Source organism: Doryrhamphus excisus, chromosome 10 (assembly GCF_030265055.1).
Source record: "Doryrhamphus excisus isolate RoL2022-K1 chromosome 10, RoL_Dexc_1.0, whole genome shotgun sequence".
NCBI classification, from domain to species: Eukaryota; Metazoa; Chordata; class Actinopteri; order Syngnathiformes; family Syngnathidae; genus Doryrhamphus; species Doryrhamphus excisus.
In genome coordinates this window covers 2,024,383-2,041,521 of record NC_080475.1, presented here as the reverse complement: position 1 = coordinate 2,041,521, position 17,139 = coordinate 2,024,383, and the positions used below count along the sequence as shown (strand labels likewise).

The 17,139-nt window shown below is 41.1% G+C and overlaps 2 protein-coding genes across 3 annotated transcripts; both read right to left on the bottom strand.

The window, feature by feature from the left end:
* Positions 1-2,097: 2,097 nt before the first annotated feature.
* Positions 2,098-6,210, bottom strand: LOC131136959 (chymotrypsin-like protease CTRL-1). Its single transcript, XM_058084339.1, has 7 exons — positions 6,104-6,210; positions 5,866-5,969; positions 5,701-5,780; positions 4,673-4,754; positions 3,480-3,660; positions 3,266-3,396; positions 2,098-2,288 (listed from the first exon to the last, which is right to left on the bottom strand). The coding sequence occupies exons 1-7, from the start codon at positions 6,147-6,149 to the stop codon at positions 2,127-2,129; spliced, it is 786 nt and encodes a 261-aa protein (XP_057940322.1). The 5' UTR covers positions 6,150-6,210; the 3' UTR covers positions 2,098-2,126.
* A 2,019-nt stretch (positions 6,211-8,229) lies between these two features.
* hsc70 (heat shock cognate 70) lies at positions 8,230-16,511 on the bottom strand. Of its 2 annotated transcripts, XM_058084263.1 has the most exons (9): positions 16,369-16,511; positions 14,002-14,207; positions 13,729-13,934; positions 13,480-13,632; positions 11,805-12,360; positions 11,528-11,730; positions 10,113-10,311; positions 8,750-8,982; positions 8,231-8,662 (listed from the first exon to the last, which is right to left on the bottom strand). In XM_058084263.1, exons 2-9 carry the CDS (start codon positions 14,204-14,206, stop codon positions 8,468-8,470), a joined length of 1,950 nt encoding a protein of 649 aa, XP_057940246.1. In that variant the 5' UTR covers position 14,207; positions 16,369-16,511; the 3' UTR covers positions 8,231-8,467. The 2 variants fall into 2 exon arrangements, with proteins under 2 accessions (XP_057940247.1, XP_057940246.1); XM_058084264.1 differs by lacking the exon at positions 16,369-16,511 and having other exon boundaries at positions 8,230-8,662; positions 14,002-14,206.
* Positions 16,512-17,139: the final 628 nt, after the last annotated feature.

The following is a 17,139-nucleotide window of genomic DNA, read 5'->3' as shown; positions in this document are numbered from 1 at the left end:
GGCCTACGTTATTTCCAATAGTGAGGTTAAGATCTCATTCACTGCTGTGCTAGTATTATTGACGTCACTCACTTTTATATTTGTCCTAAATCTGGAGCCAGGAGAAAGACAATAGCCAGTGACATCAACAAGATTAGCATAACGATGCGGCCATCCGATATATGCGAGGGAAATTTAATGGAAATGCATTGGAACGGGACTGGAGATTTTGTCCGAAATAGGCGAAATCCTTTATAAAAAATCCGATATATGCAATGAATTTTTATTGGAAATGCATTACAGAAAAATCGGTTCTTTTTTATCTGTCCGTTGTGAGCGAATTTCCGATATATCCGAGTCCGATATATCCAAGGTTTACTGTATATAGAACAACAGGCACTCAAAATACATTACAATCTCACAAAGTACTTTGACAGCAAGATGGATTAGTTACAGTATCTTACAAAAGTGACATGTAAGATTTTAGTTGTAAAAATGGCTTCTTACTAGCCCGGGATAGCCATAGCCTCTGAAACGCACACCAAACCACTTGACTTGAGACCTCTTCAAGTTTATGTCACCAGACAGTCCAGCAGTACTTCCCCCAGCACACACAACAAGCCTCCTCCCCAACAATTCACCCAGCCCCTTTTACCAGTGAAAGGCCAACCATAATTCCCCAATGAGAGGGTGATGCAATTTATCTAAAAGGTACCATATTTACACTTTCAACACCCTTCCTTTAGATTACAAAAGCTTTTCAATATTACCACGCTTAAGTTCCAATTTCTGTATACATTTTAACCACTATATTACATTTAACTACCTTTACCTAGAAACTACTCAGTTAACCCACCCCCTCCTCCAGGTGATACTTGGGAGAGTCCAATCAAGGTGATTATATGCCTCTGGCCTGCACTCACATGGGCCCGCCTCCATGCTTGTGCCCTGACCAATCACCTCAAAGATATTTGAGATATTAATTCATTCATTTTCTACCGCTTATCCTCACAAGGGTTGCAGGGGTGCTGGAGCCTATCCCAGCTGTCTTCAGGGTTTGCTGGAGCCTATCCCAGCTGTCTTCAGGCGAGAAACGGAGTACACCCTGGACTGGTGGCCAGCCAATCACAGGGCACATATAGACAAACAACCATTCACACTCACATTCATACCTATGGACAATTTGGAGTCGCCAATTAACCTAGCATGTTTTTGGAATGTGGGAGGAAACCGGAGAACCCGGAGAAAGATTTGTTGACGTTTCACCTGATAATAAATTTAGATTTACTTTTTATAAACGGGATCTGTTATACTCATTTTCGGCCCTTTGTATTGAGTTGTGGACTCTATAGAGCAGCTACACAAAATAACCAGCACAGAAAGCTTTCTAGATCTTTCAAAATCTGCACCTATTCTAGCTGTGTTTCCTTGGATTTCCTGATCCAGGAAACCGCAACCAGTTGTTTGCCCTGAATGAAACATTTTTGTTGCTAAAAAAGTACACAAAGCGAATCAGAGCCGGGGGGGGGGGGGGGGGGGGGGGGGTTGGGGGGGCAGCTTTACAGCGTATCTGGGCATGCCCACATAAAGAAACCTTTTTGGAATGTGGGAGGAAACCGGAGTACCCGGAGAAAACCCACGCATGCACGGGGAGAACATGCAAACTCCACACAGAGATGGCCGAGGGTGGGATTGAACTCGGGGCTTCTAGCTGTGAGGTCTGCGCGATAACCACTTTACCACTGTGCAGCCTTGAATTAGTATATTGTGAAATATAAATATTAGGGATGTTTGATGATCATTGGTACCAATAATAATTATCGACCTGATATCATATAATGCGATATCAGTCGATATCAGTCGATCTGTATTGGATTTTTCTAGATCATGAAAACCGATATTAAAAAAATGCTGTCCACAATACGTATGTGGAGATATGTTATGTTACATATATCGGTATTGGTTGATATCGGTATCGCAAATTGACAATTTGACAATATCGCCATATCGGACATCCCTAATAAATATGCGTCATCATTTTAGGGTGTTTCCCATTGATTCGGCCAAACTGAAGTAAGGCTTGAACAGATGAACAAACAGAAACACAAGAAACAAGTGTGAAACTTCCAATTGTAATATGATGCATTTTAATTGGAGGCGATGGTCCTGTCGATCCAGCTACGCAGGTAGGACACGCGAGCATACACAGCAGGAGCGCGTACGTTGCAGTTGGAGGTGCCCCAGGACACAATACCCACAAGGGACCAAACGCCACCGTTCTGGCACACCAGGGGGCCACCAGAGTCACCCTAAAAAGGTTTGCATCGGACATGAAATACTTTAGACATCTTAAACAATATTTTGATATGACATTACTTGACGAAATAATTATTTAAAAGCATTTTTTGATTTTTCATTTTTTTTAAATATTTTTTTAATTAATAAAAAAAAATAGATTAATTAATTAATTATTCATTCATTCATTTTCTACCGCTTTTCCTCACAAGGGTTGCAGGGGGTGCTGGAGCCTATCCCAGCTGTCTTTGGGCGAGAGGCGGGGTACACCCTGGACTGGTGGCCAGCCAATCACAGGGCACATATAGACAAACAACCATTCACAATCACATTCATATCTATGGAGTTTTACACAGTGGTCGGAGAGATACATACATACGTATTTGGATATCGTATCTGTACAGATTTGAGGATGAATTAGAATATTCATTAGAATATTCATTAGAATATTCATTAGAATATTCATTGGAATATTCATTCATTCCTTTTCTACCGCTTATTCCTCATTCCTTTTCTACGGTTGCGGGGGTGCTGGAGCCTATCCCAGCTGTCTTCAGGCGAGAGGCACGGGTACACCCTGGACTGGTGGCCAGCCAATCACAGGGCACATATAGACAAACAACCATTCACACTCACATTCATACATATGGACAATTTGGAGTTGCCAATTAACCTAGCATGTTTTTGGAATGTGGGAGGAAACCGGAGTACCCGGAGAAAACCCACGCATGCACGGAGAGAACATGCAAACTCCACACAGAGACATGGCCGAGGGTGGAATTGAACCCTGGTCTCCTAGCTGTGAGGTCTGCACGCTAACCACTCGACCGCCGTGCCGCCCAATTAATTAATGAATTAATTACAATTAAATTAAAAAAAATGTTAATAATGTATACATGAATTAGCCCATTAAGATTGGTCTACTCAGTGCAGCTTCATTTTTGAATATATTCCCCTCGTGTTCATCGCGAAGCGTTGCGTTTTCAGTTACCTGACAGGAGGAGACTCCAGAAGCACCAGCGCAGATCATAGCATCACTGATTCTGTAGTTACCCCAGTACTGCTTACACTGAGCTGGGCTGAGCAAAGGCAAGTACGTCTGCTGGAGGTAACGAGGGCTCGCTGGGAACAAGAAGCAAAAAGTAATTAATTTGTGTTGTGTTTTGTATTTTATAATATGTATGCATGTTTTTTTTGTGACTCACAAGTTTGGCCTGTCCTGCCCCATCCAGAGGTGGCACACCTGGTTCCAGAGGGGATGTTGGTACTGGAGCTGGCCAAGCACACAGGCGACACGGTTCTGGTGATTTGCACTGGGGAGGACAGCTTCAGAAGGGTGATGTCATTGTTGAAGTTCTGGGAGTTGTAGTAGGGATGGGAGATGGCCTGGATGGGAGAAGCGACAAATAAAGCATCCTTGTTGTGCTATGGATTCAGTATTGTTCATAAATCTGTGAAATTGCGGACAAATTTACAAAAATAGTTGCTCATTGCAAGACCTTGGTGAAAGACCTTATTGTGTTACCTTAAAATATGGGATAATAACTATAAAAGCAACCTTCACTCACTAAATGTACTGCAAAAAAGGCCAGTAAGGATAATTCATAATGCCGCCTACAGAGAACATACTAACTCCTTATTTCTAAAATCACAAATACTTCAACTTGCTGATATAGTTCATCTTCAAACAGCTAAAATAATGCATAAGGCTAAAAATAACCAATTAGCTAAAAATGTCATCCAATACTTCTCTACAAGAGAGGAGAAATAGGATCTCAGGGAAGAAGTACATTTGAAACACTTCTATGCTAGGACTACGTTAAAAAGCCATAGCATTTCAGTATGTGGAATCAAACTATGGAATGGATTGAGTAAGACCCTCAAACAATGCACAACGATGAGCCAATTCAAGAAACAATACAAGCAGTTGATGTTTGCTAAATACAAGGATGAAGAGTCTTGAACCAGTCATGATGTGCTATACATATCACTATATTGACACTTACTATGGTACACATTATGTCATTGGATGGTCATATCCCCTTGTACTTCGGTACGTGACAAAAATAAAAAAAAATGAATGAAAAAATAAAAATAAATTTTTTTTTTATTTTTAAAAATGTTTTAAAATAAAAAAAATATTTTTTTATTTTAAAAAATATTTTTTTATTGAAAAAAAAACTTAAATTATATTAGGAAAGCAGGAAGTGAACAAATCAAACAGTTACTGATTGTAAGTACCAGATGGAGGGGTAGGATTTAATAAGCTTTGCTTCTTCCTACTCCTTTTGGACATGTGGAACTGTGAACTGATTATGTGATGCATTCAATTGCAATCTGATGCATGTTCAAATGAAATAAAACCATTACCATTAATTCATTGTGTGTAAGAACCTACCCTGGAGATAGTCTTGACTTGGATTTGCTCTGAGTTAGATTGACGGTCGTGCTCACCCAGGATGACACGGTGGCTTCTGGGACTGGAGAAAATACAGAATAGATTCACATGCACATAATCAGCAGTACCGTAGTGTCCAGCAACTAATAACCTTTTATTGGTCTATGGGGCAGTTATGATTGTGCCCTTTGAAATCTCCCCGGCAACAAGTTGCTGTGCACATTATGACAAGTCCGGCAAACAGAACTTAAGAAGTTGTGTTGACATAGTTGATTTTGGTCCAATTGTAAAGTTTTCTAACCACAATTTTTTGTGTTGTATGTTTGAGTTTTGGGATGCCTGGCGGTTGAGTGACCCGAGTTCGATTCCACCCTGGGGTATCTCTGTGTGGAGTTTGCATGTTCTCCCCGTGCATGCGTGGGTTTTCTCCGGGTACTCCGATTTCCTCCCACATTCCAAAAAAAACATGCTAGGTTAATTAGCGACTCCAAATTGTCCATATAGGTATGAATGTGAGTGTGAATGGTTGTTTGTCTATATGTGCCCTGTGATTGGCTGGCCACCAGTCCAGGGTGTACCCCGCCTCTCGCCGGATGACAGCTGGGATAAGCTCCAGCACCCCCTGCAACCCTCGTGAAGATAAGCGGTAGAAAATGAATGAATGAATGAATTAGTTTTGGGCTGCATGGCGTTCGAGTGGTTAGCACACAGGCCACACAGCTAGAAGACCCGAGTTCGATTCCACGCTGGGGTATCTCTGTGTGGAGTTTGCATGTTCTCCCTGTGCATGCGTGGCTTTTCTCCGGGTACTCCGGTTTCCTCCCACATTCCAAAAACATGCTAGGTTAATTGGCGACTCCAAATTGTCCATAGGTGTGAATGTGAGTGTGAATGGTTGTTTGTCTATATGTGCCCTGTGATTGGCTGGCCACCAGTGGTTAGCACACAGGCTACACAGCTAGGATAGGCTCCAGCACCCCATGCAACCCTTGTGAGGTGATTGATACACCCAATGGACTTTTACTTACGACACACGGCAGTGAGCGGCAGTAACAACCCAGTTCTGGTTAATGAGGGATCCGCCGCAGAAGTGGAATCCCCTACCATCCTAAGAAAGAGAGAATATCTATTTTTAGCACATCTTGGAATGGTGAAAAATGTTTGTGCGCTGGAGGAGTGGTTCTTGAGGATACCTGAAGTGAGACCTGCCAAGGCCAGGAGCCAGGCACAGCCGTCTCTCCGTTTACGATCTTGTTGAATCCGCTGACTTTGGGAGGGATTGAAGGCCTTCCGCATCCTGACACCCAATGACACCGTTATATAAGTACAAAAATATCTCAAATCTAGCATCACAGTCTGTATATGTGCTGGGAAATTCAACCCGAAGCGTCCGACACATGAGTGACCGCAGAAGGAGTGCATGTGACTCACCCAGTGCAGAGGCAACAAGTGCAAAACAACTGATGAGCAACAACATGGCTATGTCTGGGCTGTGATTCACGTCCCTAAGCCTCAGCTGTGTGGGACCTTGGCTTTTATAAGTGCCTGTTGCACACTGACCATGAGATCCATGTGTTCAGGTGTGATAGGTCTGGGAACGGAACACCTGCAGATAAGTCTCAGTTATGGACAGGAGCATACAAGAACTGTAGCAAAAATTCTACCCTTGACACTGTCAAGAGTGGATTGTATTATTCTATTATTCTAAATATAAATAATACATAATGTAGTGTATGTATATTTGTGCTAAAACATTCATTGCAGAGCCAATGCTGGAGTCTATCCCAGCTGTCTTCAGGCGAGAGGCGGGGTACACCCTGGACTGGTGGCCAGCCAATCACAGGGCACATATAGACAAACAACCATTCACACTCACATTCATACCTATGGACAATTTGGAGTCGCTAATTAACCTAGCATGTTTTTGGAATGTGGGAGGAAACCGGAGTACCCGGAAAAAACCCACACATGCACGGGGAGAACATGCAAACTCTACACATAGATGGCCGATGGTGGAATTGAACCCTGGTCTCCTAGCTGTCTGTCTGCGAGCTATGCACTGGTCCGCCGTGCAACATTCTACGTATGTATATGGGAATAGTAATGAGTGCAAAAAATGCTAAACGAATTCCGAAATAGATTTTTTATACTCATAAAGTAAAACATTTTCAGTACTAGCAACTTTGTGGATATGTATATGTAGTATATGTATGAGTTGTGGACTCCTATAGAGCAGCTACACACAATAACCAGCACAAAAAGCTTTCTAATTCTTCCAGAATCTGCACATATTCAGCTGTATTTCTTCCCGCGAAAACGGTCTGTTTTATATTTATTCCACCCACGGCCGACCTCCAGGTCCCCCCACTCCGCTAGGGTTGGTCACTCTCCAGAGTGCTGAAAAGGACTCCCAGTTCGTGCCGTTAGCTGCGAACAAAACTTTATAGGAGTTGATAATAAACGGCGATTTATCATTTTAAAATGTCGGCTTTTAACATACAACCATATGTGTTGGATCCAGAATCCAATCCGAAAGTAGAGACTGGACAGTCCCAAGTTTCTCAAGTTAAGAGGTTACTTCAAGATGTCTCTCAATGGTAAGGAGCTTTAGCATTTTAGCATTTGGCTTTCTATGGCATCGGTAACGTTTAATGTGCTTTGCGGGACTACAAGTGTTTAACAAACTGTGGTAGAGCCACTAATTGTGGCTCTAAAAATAGCTATTAGCAACTCCGCTCCCTTTATGCACATTCTATAATGCTGCACAGACAACCGCTTTTGCTCTGTGACTTAAAATAAAAAATAAACACAGCTAGGATACTGATAAACTTTTGCTTACTGCTTGCTTTTCTGACTCTTCCACTTGACCAAGTAAAAAAGTCGGCTAGTCCAGCTGCATACTGGCCTATGTTTACAAACATTCAGTCCAGTGTGAAATGAAAATTTAAAAAAATAAATAAATTAAAACCACTTGTGCCTGATGGTGCCGTCTTTAGGAATTGAACACAAATGTGGCTTTACCTTATGAGCTATTGCTAGCAATGTAAACACAGAAGCAGAGCTTTGGCTCGGGCAGAGATCTTATCTGCCTTACAGCCTTACCCATATAAGGAAGTTGCTCCTCTGTGACATCACAAAGGGAGAGTTTTACCACGCCTTCTGAAACTGAGCGTTTTGAGTCATCCCAAACTTCATTATCTGAAACTTTGGCATCGTTTAATATGAGAATGTAAACACAGAAGCAGAGCTTTGACTCAGGCAGAGATTATCTGCCTTACAGCCACACCCATATAAGGAAGTCCGCTCCTCTGTGACATCACAAAGGGGCAGTTTTTCCACGCCTTCTGAAACTGAGCGTTTTGAGCCATCCCAAACTTCATTATCTGAAACTTTGGCATCGTTTAATATGAGAATACAACATTCTAACTGCATTTATAGGTCAGAATAGTCGGAAAAAAAAGCATAATAGGTCCCATTTAAAGATTATTACATTAAAATGTATTTACACTATTGAAATAAAAAAAAGACAGTAAACACAGAAAACACCAGTAGTGTAAGTCAGATTGTTATGATTGATTTTTTTACTGACATTTATTCCAGGAAGTATGATTTTTATAACATCACTGGATCATTAAGACAACAATTTGATTTGGGTTTATACTTAATTTGAAGTAATGGTTTAAACTAATGTGTCCTCAAAGAAAAAACATGCATGGAGATACACGTTTTTCATTGGACAGCATTTTCACCATTTGCTTTTTTATTGATGAAAGCAGCCGTAAGACAATATTTTCTTTAGTCGACCTCCTCGATAGTTGGGCCAGAGGATGAGCCTCCTCCAGCCCCACCAGGGAAACCGCCAGGCATCCCCCCTGGCATCCCGCCTGCCATTCCTTCCGGCATACCCCCTTGGTAAAGCTTGGACATGATCGGGTTGGACACCTTCTCTAGTTCTTTCTGCTGGTGATCGTACTCTTCTTTCTCTGCCGTCTAAATAGCAGAAGAAGCAATAAGAAAAAAATAAGTGGATTGCTAGTCTTCTAGTCAAAAGGTAAATAAAAGTTTGTTCCTATTTACCTGGTTCCGATCCAACCATGAAATGACCTCATTGCACTTGTCAATGATGGTCTTTTTATCCTCAGGGCTGATCTTATCTTGGAGCTTCTCGTCCTCGACAGTGCTCTTTAAGTTGAAGGCCAGAGACTCCAGGGAGTTCTTCGCCGTGACCTTTTCCCTCTGGATGTCATCTTCAGCCTTGAACTGCTCGGCTTCATGCACCATGCGTTCAATGTCCTCTTTGCTCAGTCGTCCTGTGGCGGAAATGAAGTTGTTTAGTTGGTATTTGGTAATGGTAATGGTTTTATTTCATTTGAACATGCATCAGATTACAATTGAATGCATCACATAATCAGTTCACAGTTCCACATGTCCAAAAGGAGTAGGAAGAAGCAAAGCTTATTAAATCCTACCCTTCCATCTGGTACTTTGACAATCAGTAACTGTAACATTTGTTCACTTCCTGCTTTCCTAATATAGTTTAAGTTTTTTTTGTTTGTTTTTTTTAAATCACGTGCCAAGGTGATATGACCATACAATGACATAATGGGTACCATAGCAACTGTCAATACTGTAAATCCTACCCCTCCATCTGGTACTTTTACAATCAGTAACTGTTACATTTGTCCACTTCCTGCTTTCCTAATATAGTTTACGTTTTTTTTTTATTAAAAAAAAACATTTTTTTAATTTTATTTTTGTCACGTACCCAAGTACAATGTGATATGACTATACAATAACATAATGTGTACCATCGTAAGTGTCAATATAGTGATATGTATAGCACATCATGACTGGTTCAAGACTCTTCATCCTTGTATTTAGCAAACATCAACTGCTTGTATTGTTTCTTGAATTGGCTCATCGTTGTGCATTGTTTGAGGGTCTTACTCAATCCATTCCATAGTTTGATTCCACATACTGAAATGCTATGGCTTTTTAACGTAGTCCGAGCATAGAAGTGTTTCAAATGTAGTTCTTCCCTGAGATCATATTTCTCCTCTCTTGTAGAGAAGTATTGGATGACATTTTTAGCTAATTGGTTATTTTTAGCCTTATGCATTATTTTAGCTGTTTGAAGATGAACTATATCAGCAAGTTGAAGTATTTGTGATTTTAGAAATAAGGAGTTAGTATGTTCTCTGTAGGCGGCATTATGAATTATCCTTACTGACCTTTTTTGCAGTACATTTAGTGAGTGAAGATTGCTTTTATAGTTATTATCCCATATTTCCACACAATAAGTAAGCTATGGTAGAACCAGAGAGCAATAAAGAGTGCAGAGTGATTTCTGATTGAGAACCAATTTTACCAAGACAGTTTTACTAGAGGACAGCATCTCTTTTTGAGAAGATTACGACGCATATGAGAAGATTGACTGCACCTTTGTCGTTGGTAATGGTGATCTTGTTCTCTTTTCCGGTGCTTTTGTCCACAGCAGACACATTGAGAATGCCGTTAGCGTCGATGTCAAACGTCACCTCGATTTGTGGGACCCCTCTGGGAGCAGGCGGGATACCGGTTAACTCAAACTTGCCCAGGATATTATTATCCTTCGTCATGGCTCGTTCACCTTCATAAACCTGAAATAAATTGCGATACACATTACCTTAAAGGACATGATCTTAAATACCATATTTTCTGGACTATAAGTCGCTAAGGAGTATAAGTTGCACAAGGCCAAATATGCATAATTAGGTAGAAAAAAAACATACATAAGTCGCACTGGAGTACAAGTCGCATTTTTTGTAGGTAATTTATTTTACAAACTACTTAACCAAAACAGATATTACGTTCTTTTGGAAGGCAAGTTCTAACATTAATAAAATAATAGAGAACAGGCTGAATAGGTGTAGGATATGCTAACACAATGGTTATTCAACTACACAAAAAATAAGCATGAACAGAAAATGTGTCCAGTGTTTATGTAACATAAACAGTTTTTTTCATTTATAAGTCGCTCTGGAGTATAAGTCACAGGAACAGCCAACCTATGAAAAAAGTGGGACTTGTAGTCCGGAAAATACAGTACTTATATTTTACGAAAAGCTCCTTAAAGGGAAAGTAATTTACCATATTTTCTGGACTATAAGTCGCTCCGGAGTATAAGTTGCACAAGGCCAAAAATGCATAATTAGGTCTGAAAAAAACATATATAAGTCGCACTGGAGTATAAGTCGCATTTTTTGTGGGTAATTTATTTTACAAACTACTTAACCAAAACATTACGTCCTCTTGAAAGGGAAATTCTAACATTAATAAAAGAATAGAGAACAGGCTGAATAGGTGTAAGATATGCTAACACAACGGTTATTCAGCTACACAAAAAATAAACATGAACAGAAAAGGTGTCCAGTGTTTATGTAACATAAACACTTTTTTCAGTTATAAGTCGCTCTAGAGTATAAGTCGCAGGAACAGCCAACCTATGAAAAAAAGTGTGACTTATAGTCCAGAAAATATAGTACTTACATTTTACGAAAAGCTCCTAAAAGGGAAAGTAATTTACCATATTTTCTGGACTATAAGTCGCACAAGGCCAAAAATACATAATTAGGTAGGAAAAAAACTTATATAAGTCGCACTGGAGTATAAGTCGCATTTTTTGTGGGTAATTTATTTTCCAAACTACTTAACCAAAACAGAAAAGGTGTCCAGTGTTTATGTAACATAAACACTTTTTTCATTTATAAGTCGCTCTGGAGTATAAGTCGCAGGAACAGCCATCCAACCTATGAAAAAAAGTGCGACTTATAGTCCGGAAAATACAGTAGAAAAGGATTTGAACACTGGCGTCACCTGAATGAGCACACCAGGCTGGTTGTCGGAATAGGTGGTAAAGGTCTGGGTTTGCTTTGTGGGAATGGTGGTGTTCCTTTTGATAAGGACGGTCATTACTCCTCCAGCGGTCTCAATTCCCAGGGACAGGGGTGTGACATCCAGCAGGAGCAGGTCCTGTACGTTCTCAGACTTATCACCAGCCAAGATGGCCGCCTGAACAGCTGAGAAAGAGAGTTTGAAAATTCAAAACACAGGAAAATTATGGCAGTTTTGCAAAAAATTTTATGTTAATCACCTGCTCCGTAGGCCACAGCCTCGTCAGGGTTGATGCTCTTATTGAGCTCACGGCCATTAAAGAAATCCTGCAGGAGCTTTTGAATCTTGGGGATACGAGTCGAGCCACCCACCAGAACAATATCATGGATTTGGGCCTTGTCCATCTTTGCATCTCGGAGTGCCTTTTCCACAGGCTCCAGGGTTCCACGGAAAAGGTCTGCATTGAGTTCCTCAAAACGAGCTCTAGTGATGGAAGTGTAGAAGTCAGTTCCCTCGTAGAGGGAATCAATCTCAATGCTGGCCTGGGTGCTGCTGGAGAGGGTGCGCTTGGCGCGTTCGCAGGCGGTACGGAGACGACGCACGGCTCGTTTGTTGTTGTTGATGTCCTTTTTGAACTTGCGCTTGAACTCATTAATGAAGTGATTGACCATCCTGTTGTCAAAGTCCTCACCACCCAAGTGGGTGTCACCAGCAGTGGACTTGACCTCGAAGATGCCATCCTCGATGGTCAGGATGGACACATCGAAAGTGCCTCCTCCCAGGTCAAAAATAAGGACGTTGCGCTCACTACCAACCTGAAATGAATACACATGGGAATTATTAGAACCTAATTAGCTATAGTTACTAGTTATTTCTCAAAAAAGTAACTGTTACTGAGTTACTCCACTACAAAAGTAACTAGTTACCAGTAAGAGTAACTACCCCCCCCACACACACACACAGCAAAGACGGGTACCATTACAGTGAATTGCATTTATTGCAGTCGACAGGTGTTTCTGTAGGTTTGAGTTGCTAACACAAGACCTGGACAAAGTTTTTTTCGGGGACATAATGTACATTTTACCTTTGATATCAACGAGGTTAAAGTAGTATCTGTACTTCCATTTGGCAAACGCGGTCTTCTCACTAGCGTCTTCCTGACTCGCCATCTCGCCCACTTTGGACGTGCTCTAAACACCCGCCCAAGTTCCCTGATTGGCTGAAGACGCAAATTTACTGAAACCTGAGCCAATCCTCATTGCTTATGTGCTTTAGACACCCGCCCACTTGGGTTCTCTGATTGGCTGAAGACGCAATTTTACTCAAATCCGAGCCAATCCTCATTGCTTATGTGCTCTAAACCCCGCCCATCTAAGTTGTCTGATTGGCTGAGGACGAAATCTTACTCACTAGCGTCTTCCTGACTCGCCATCTTTCGCACTAAACACCCGCTCATGTAAGTTCTCTGATTGGCTGAAGACGCAATCTTACTAAACCTTAGCCAATTCTCATTGCTTATGTGCGCTAAACCCCCGCCCATCCAAGTTCTCTGATTGGCTGAGGACGAAATCTTACTCACTAGCGTCTTCCTGACTCGCCATCTCTCGCTCGTTAAACACCCGCCCATGTAAGTTCTCTGATTGGCTGAAGACGCAATCTTACTAAACCTTAGCCAATTCTCATTGCTTATGTGCTCAAAACACCCGCCCACTCAAGTTCTCTGATTGGCTGAAGAAGCAATTTTACTAAAACCTTAGCCAATCTTCATTGTTTATGTGGTTATCTCACCCCCTCCCTTGTCACTCTGCAACACTCTCATACTTTCACTGCGCTGCAGATTAGTTATGAAATCGGTTAAATATTTTTAATATTAATGAAAAAAGTAAAACACTGTTATTCCCATCACTGCTTATATTACAGTATAAGATGTTTACCTTTTTGTCCAAACCGTAAGCAATGGCAGCTGCGGTGGGTTCGTTGATGATACGCAGCACATTGAGCCCTGCGATGGCCCCAGCGTCTTTGGTGGCTTGACGTTGGGAGTCGTTGAAGTAAGCAGGAACTGTGATGACGGCATTGGTCACAGACTAGAATATAGAAAGAGTTCACCATATATATTCAGACATTGAATATATGGTGTGATTTGGGGAGATCAGGTTCTTTTTATGCAGGCATATTTCTACCTTGCCAAGATAGGCTTCGGAGATCTCCTTCATCTTGGTGAGGACCATCGAGGAAATTTCCTCAGGGAAGAAGGTCTTGATCTCCCCCTTGTATTCGACCTCCATCTTGGGTTTAGATGAGTCATTGACAACCTTGAAGGGCCAATGCTTCATGTCGGCTTGCACCACGGTATCGTCAAACTTACGACCGATCAAACGCTTAGCATCTGTACACAGAGCATATTTAGTCATAGGAGAATGATTCGTTTGAATCGTTTGGTACTGGATATTTACCAAACACGGTATTAGTCGGGTTCATGGCCACTTGGTTCTTGGCTGCATCACCAATCAGTCTCTCGGTGTCTGTGAAGGCCACATAGCTGGGCGTAGTCCTGTTTCCTTGATCGTTGGCAATGATCTCCACTTTGCCATGCTGGAAGATGCCCACACAGGAGTATGTGGTGCCAAGATCAATGCCGACAGCGGGTCCTTTAGACATCCTAAGTAAACCAAATAAGATAGTTGTTGTAGTACATAGTGCATGTAACCGGTCTAGTACATACTATCCAAGACAATAGATTTCATATTTAGTACAGAGCAGTGCTTCAATAAACAAACTTGTGTCATAACTCTTTGCAGTGATGATAATGATAATATTGTAAATGCTACAATTGTAGGTGTGATGATTATTCTTTCTTTTTGGGCCCTTGAGGGGTCGTCACAGCAAATCAATCGCCTCCAACCATCCAACCATCTCAGTCTGGCCTTATCTCCAAGGCCTCAAACATGTAATGTACCTCTGATGGACTCGTTCCTGATCCTATCCATCCTGGTCACTCCCAATGAGAACCTCAGATGATGATGCTGATATTCTCATGATTATTTTCTCATTATTATCATTATTACTTATCATGATTACTCTCTTATTATGGAAGCAGGCCTGATGTACTTCTTCCTGATCCTATCCATCCTGGTCACTCCCAATGAGATCCTCAGATGATGATGCTGAGGTTCTCATTATTATTTTCTCATTATTATCATCATTACTTATCATGATTACTCTCTTATTATGGAAGCAGGCCTAATGTACTCCTTCCTGATCCTATCCATCCTGGTCACTCCCAATGAGATCCTCAGATGATGATGCTGAGGTTCTCATTATTATTTTCTCATTATTATCATTATTACTTATCATGATTACTCTCTTATTATGGAAGCAGGCCTAATGTACTCCTTCCTGATCCTATCCATCCTGGTCACTCCCAATTAGAACCCTAGATGATGATGCTGAGGTTCTCATTATTATTTCCTCATTATTATCATTATTACTTATCATGATTACGCTCTTATTATGGAAGCAGGCCTGATGTACTCCTTCCTGATCCTATCCATCCTGGTCACTCCCAATGAGAACCTCAGATGATGATGCTGATATTTTCATTATTATTTTCTTATTATTATCATTATTACTTATCATGATTACTCTTTTATTACGGAAACAGGCCTGATGTACTCCTTCCTGAACCTATCCATCCAAGTCACTCCCAATGAGAACCTCAGATGATGATGCTGATATTCTCATTATTATTTTCTCATTATTATCATTATTACTTATCATGATTGCTTTCTTATTATGGAAGCAGGCCTGATGTACTCCTTCCTGATGCTATCCATTCTGGTCACTCCAAATGAAAACCTCAGATGATGATGCTGATATTCTCATTATTATTTTCTCATTATCATTATTACTTATCACGATTACTCTCTTATTATGGAAGCAGGCCATAATAAGAGAGTGGCTGTTATTTCTTAAATTTGAAAAAAAAAATCAAAATAACTTCATTTTTATCTGTTATAATGATCTGTAGTGCATGAGAAAGCAGAAAGGAAAATGCATTGTTTATTAGCAAATACAGTGTACCGCGCAGCGCAGCAGTATAGCAACAGCAACAGCACAAATGTTGTAATCTAAATTGACATCAGGAGGTTGCCTGCAGCCGCACCTGTTAATGCCAATGTTTTTCGACCTAATTAGTTATTTGATTTTGTGATCCACCTGATGACAATAGAGACTGAAAATAAGCATCAACTGAAAACTGTAATCATAAAATGCGACTTAAATGTATACAGTATGTGGAATAAGGTTATATAAGAGTAAAATGATCATACAGAAAATAGCAAATAAAGGCACAGCAGCTTCAGAAAACTAAAGAAAATAATTTTTTTCTGACTACTTATTGTTTAATGGCAAAATTGAACATTATTCCGAATTTAGGAACTTCATGCTACTGTCCAAGTTTGATTTTTGATACACAGTAATCACTCCTCCTTCATTTAATGCTATCTTGGGAAAGTAGTACCAACCCTAGATCAGTGATCGCTGTGTGTGTATTCCGACAGCTGGATCCAAATACCTTGCAGTTACTATAAATAGCACCAGCATTGAAAGGAATTGTGTGTGTCAAAAACGCTTTTTCATGACGTTAGGGAAGAATTTCCAAACGATAAAATAAACCATGAAATACATGAATATATTTAATACAGCCTATGACTACTGACCTAGACTGCTTTAAGCCTTCACCAAAAAGCTCTCAAACTTGACAGTTAGGTTTGCAAAGCAGCATGCCAGACACCCTGCAGCACAGCGAGAAGCCTTGTTACCTTCTTCTGTTGTCAAGAATGTTTAATAGAGACTAAATTGTGTCTTTTTTCCTCCGACCAGCGACACCCGGCTTCCTCTCCAGAGATCCTTTCTCCGTCCTGGCAGGCAGATTACAGAGGATGGGTGCATGTGCTCATCCGGTGTATATAGAGCGCTACGCAGGGGTGTCAGGTGACCCCAGAAAGTTCTAGATCCATGTTTCTCTACTCGCTGACTTTCCAAAATAAGGCTGTGCGGGTGACTTGCACAATACGAACAAAAGTATTAGGACAAGGTGGAACCTCCAAAGTAGAGCACAATCCGTTTCATTAGTTGACTTCCGAGTTGCTGACTTTTCACTTTTCCATAGGAATATTCATTCATTTTCTACTGCTTATCCTCACAAAGGTTGCGGGGGTGCAGGAGCCTATCCAAGCTGTCTTCGGGCGAGAGGCGGGGTACACCCTGGACTGGTGGCCAGCCAATCACAGATCACATATAGACAAACAACCATTCACACTCACATTCATACCTATGGACAATTTGGAGTCGCCAATTAACCTAGCATGTTTTTTGGAATGTGGGAGGAAACCGGAGTACCCGGAGAACATGGGGAGAACATGCAAACACCACACAGAGATGCCAGAGGATGGAATTGAACTCGGGTCTACTAGCTGTGAGGTCTGTGCGCTAACCACTTGTCCACTGTGCAGCCCAAATCATGCAATAGTTTAAGGCCAAAATGGCTTGATAAGATGAAAAATTAAAACAGTCTTTGGACTAATTGTAAT

Coding starts and splice junctions, on each gene's coding strand:
- LOC131136959 (XM_058084339.1), bottom strand. CDS start 6,149: ATGTTGTTGCTCATCAGTTGTTTTGCACTTGTTGCCTCTGCACTGG. Junction 5,970..6,103: donor ACTTGTTGCCTCTGCACTGG/GTGAGTCACATG, acceptor ATTGGGTGTCAG/GATGCGGAAGGCCTTCAATC. Junction 2,289..3,265: donor CTGGAGTCTCCTCCTGTCAG/GTAACTGAAAAC, acceptor AAACCTTTTTAG/GGTGACTCTGGTGGCCCCCT.
- hsc70 (XM_058084263.1), bottom strand. CDS start 14,206: ATGTCTAAAGGACCCGCTGTCGGCATTGATCTTGGCACCACATACTCC. Junction 12,361..13,479: donor CTTACGGTTTGGACAAAAAG/GTAAACATCTTA, acceptor TATTCATTTCAG/GTTGGTAGTGAGCGCAACGT. Junction 11,731..11,804: donor GGCTGTGGCCTACGGAGCAG/GTGATTAACATA, acceptor TCTCTTTCTCAG/CTGTTCAGGCGGCCATCTTG.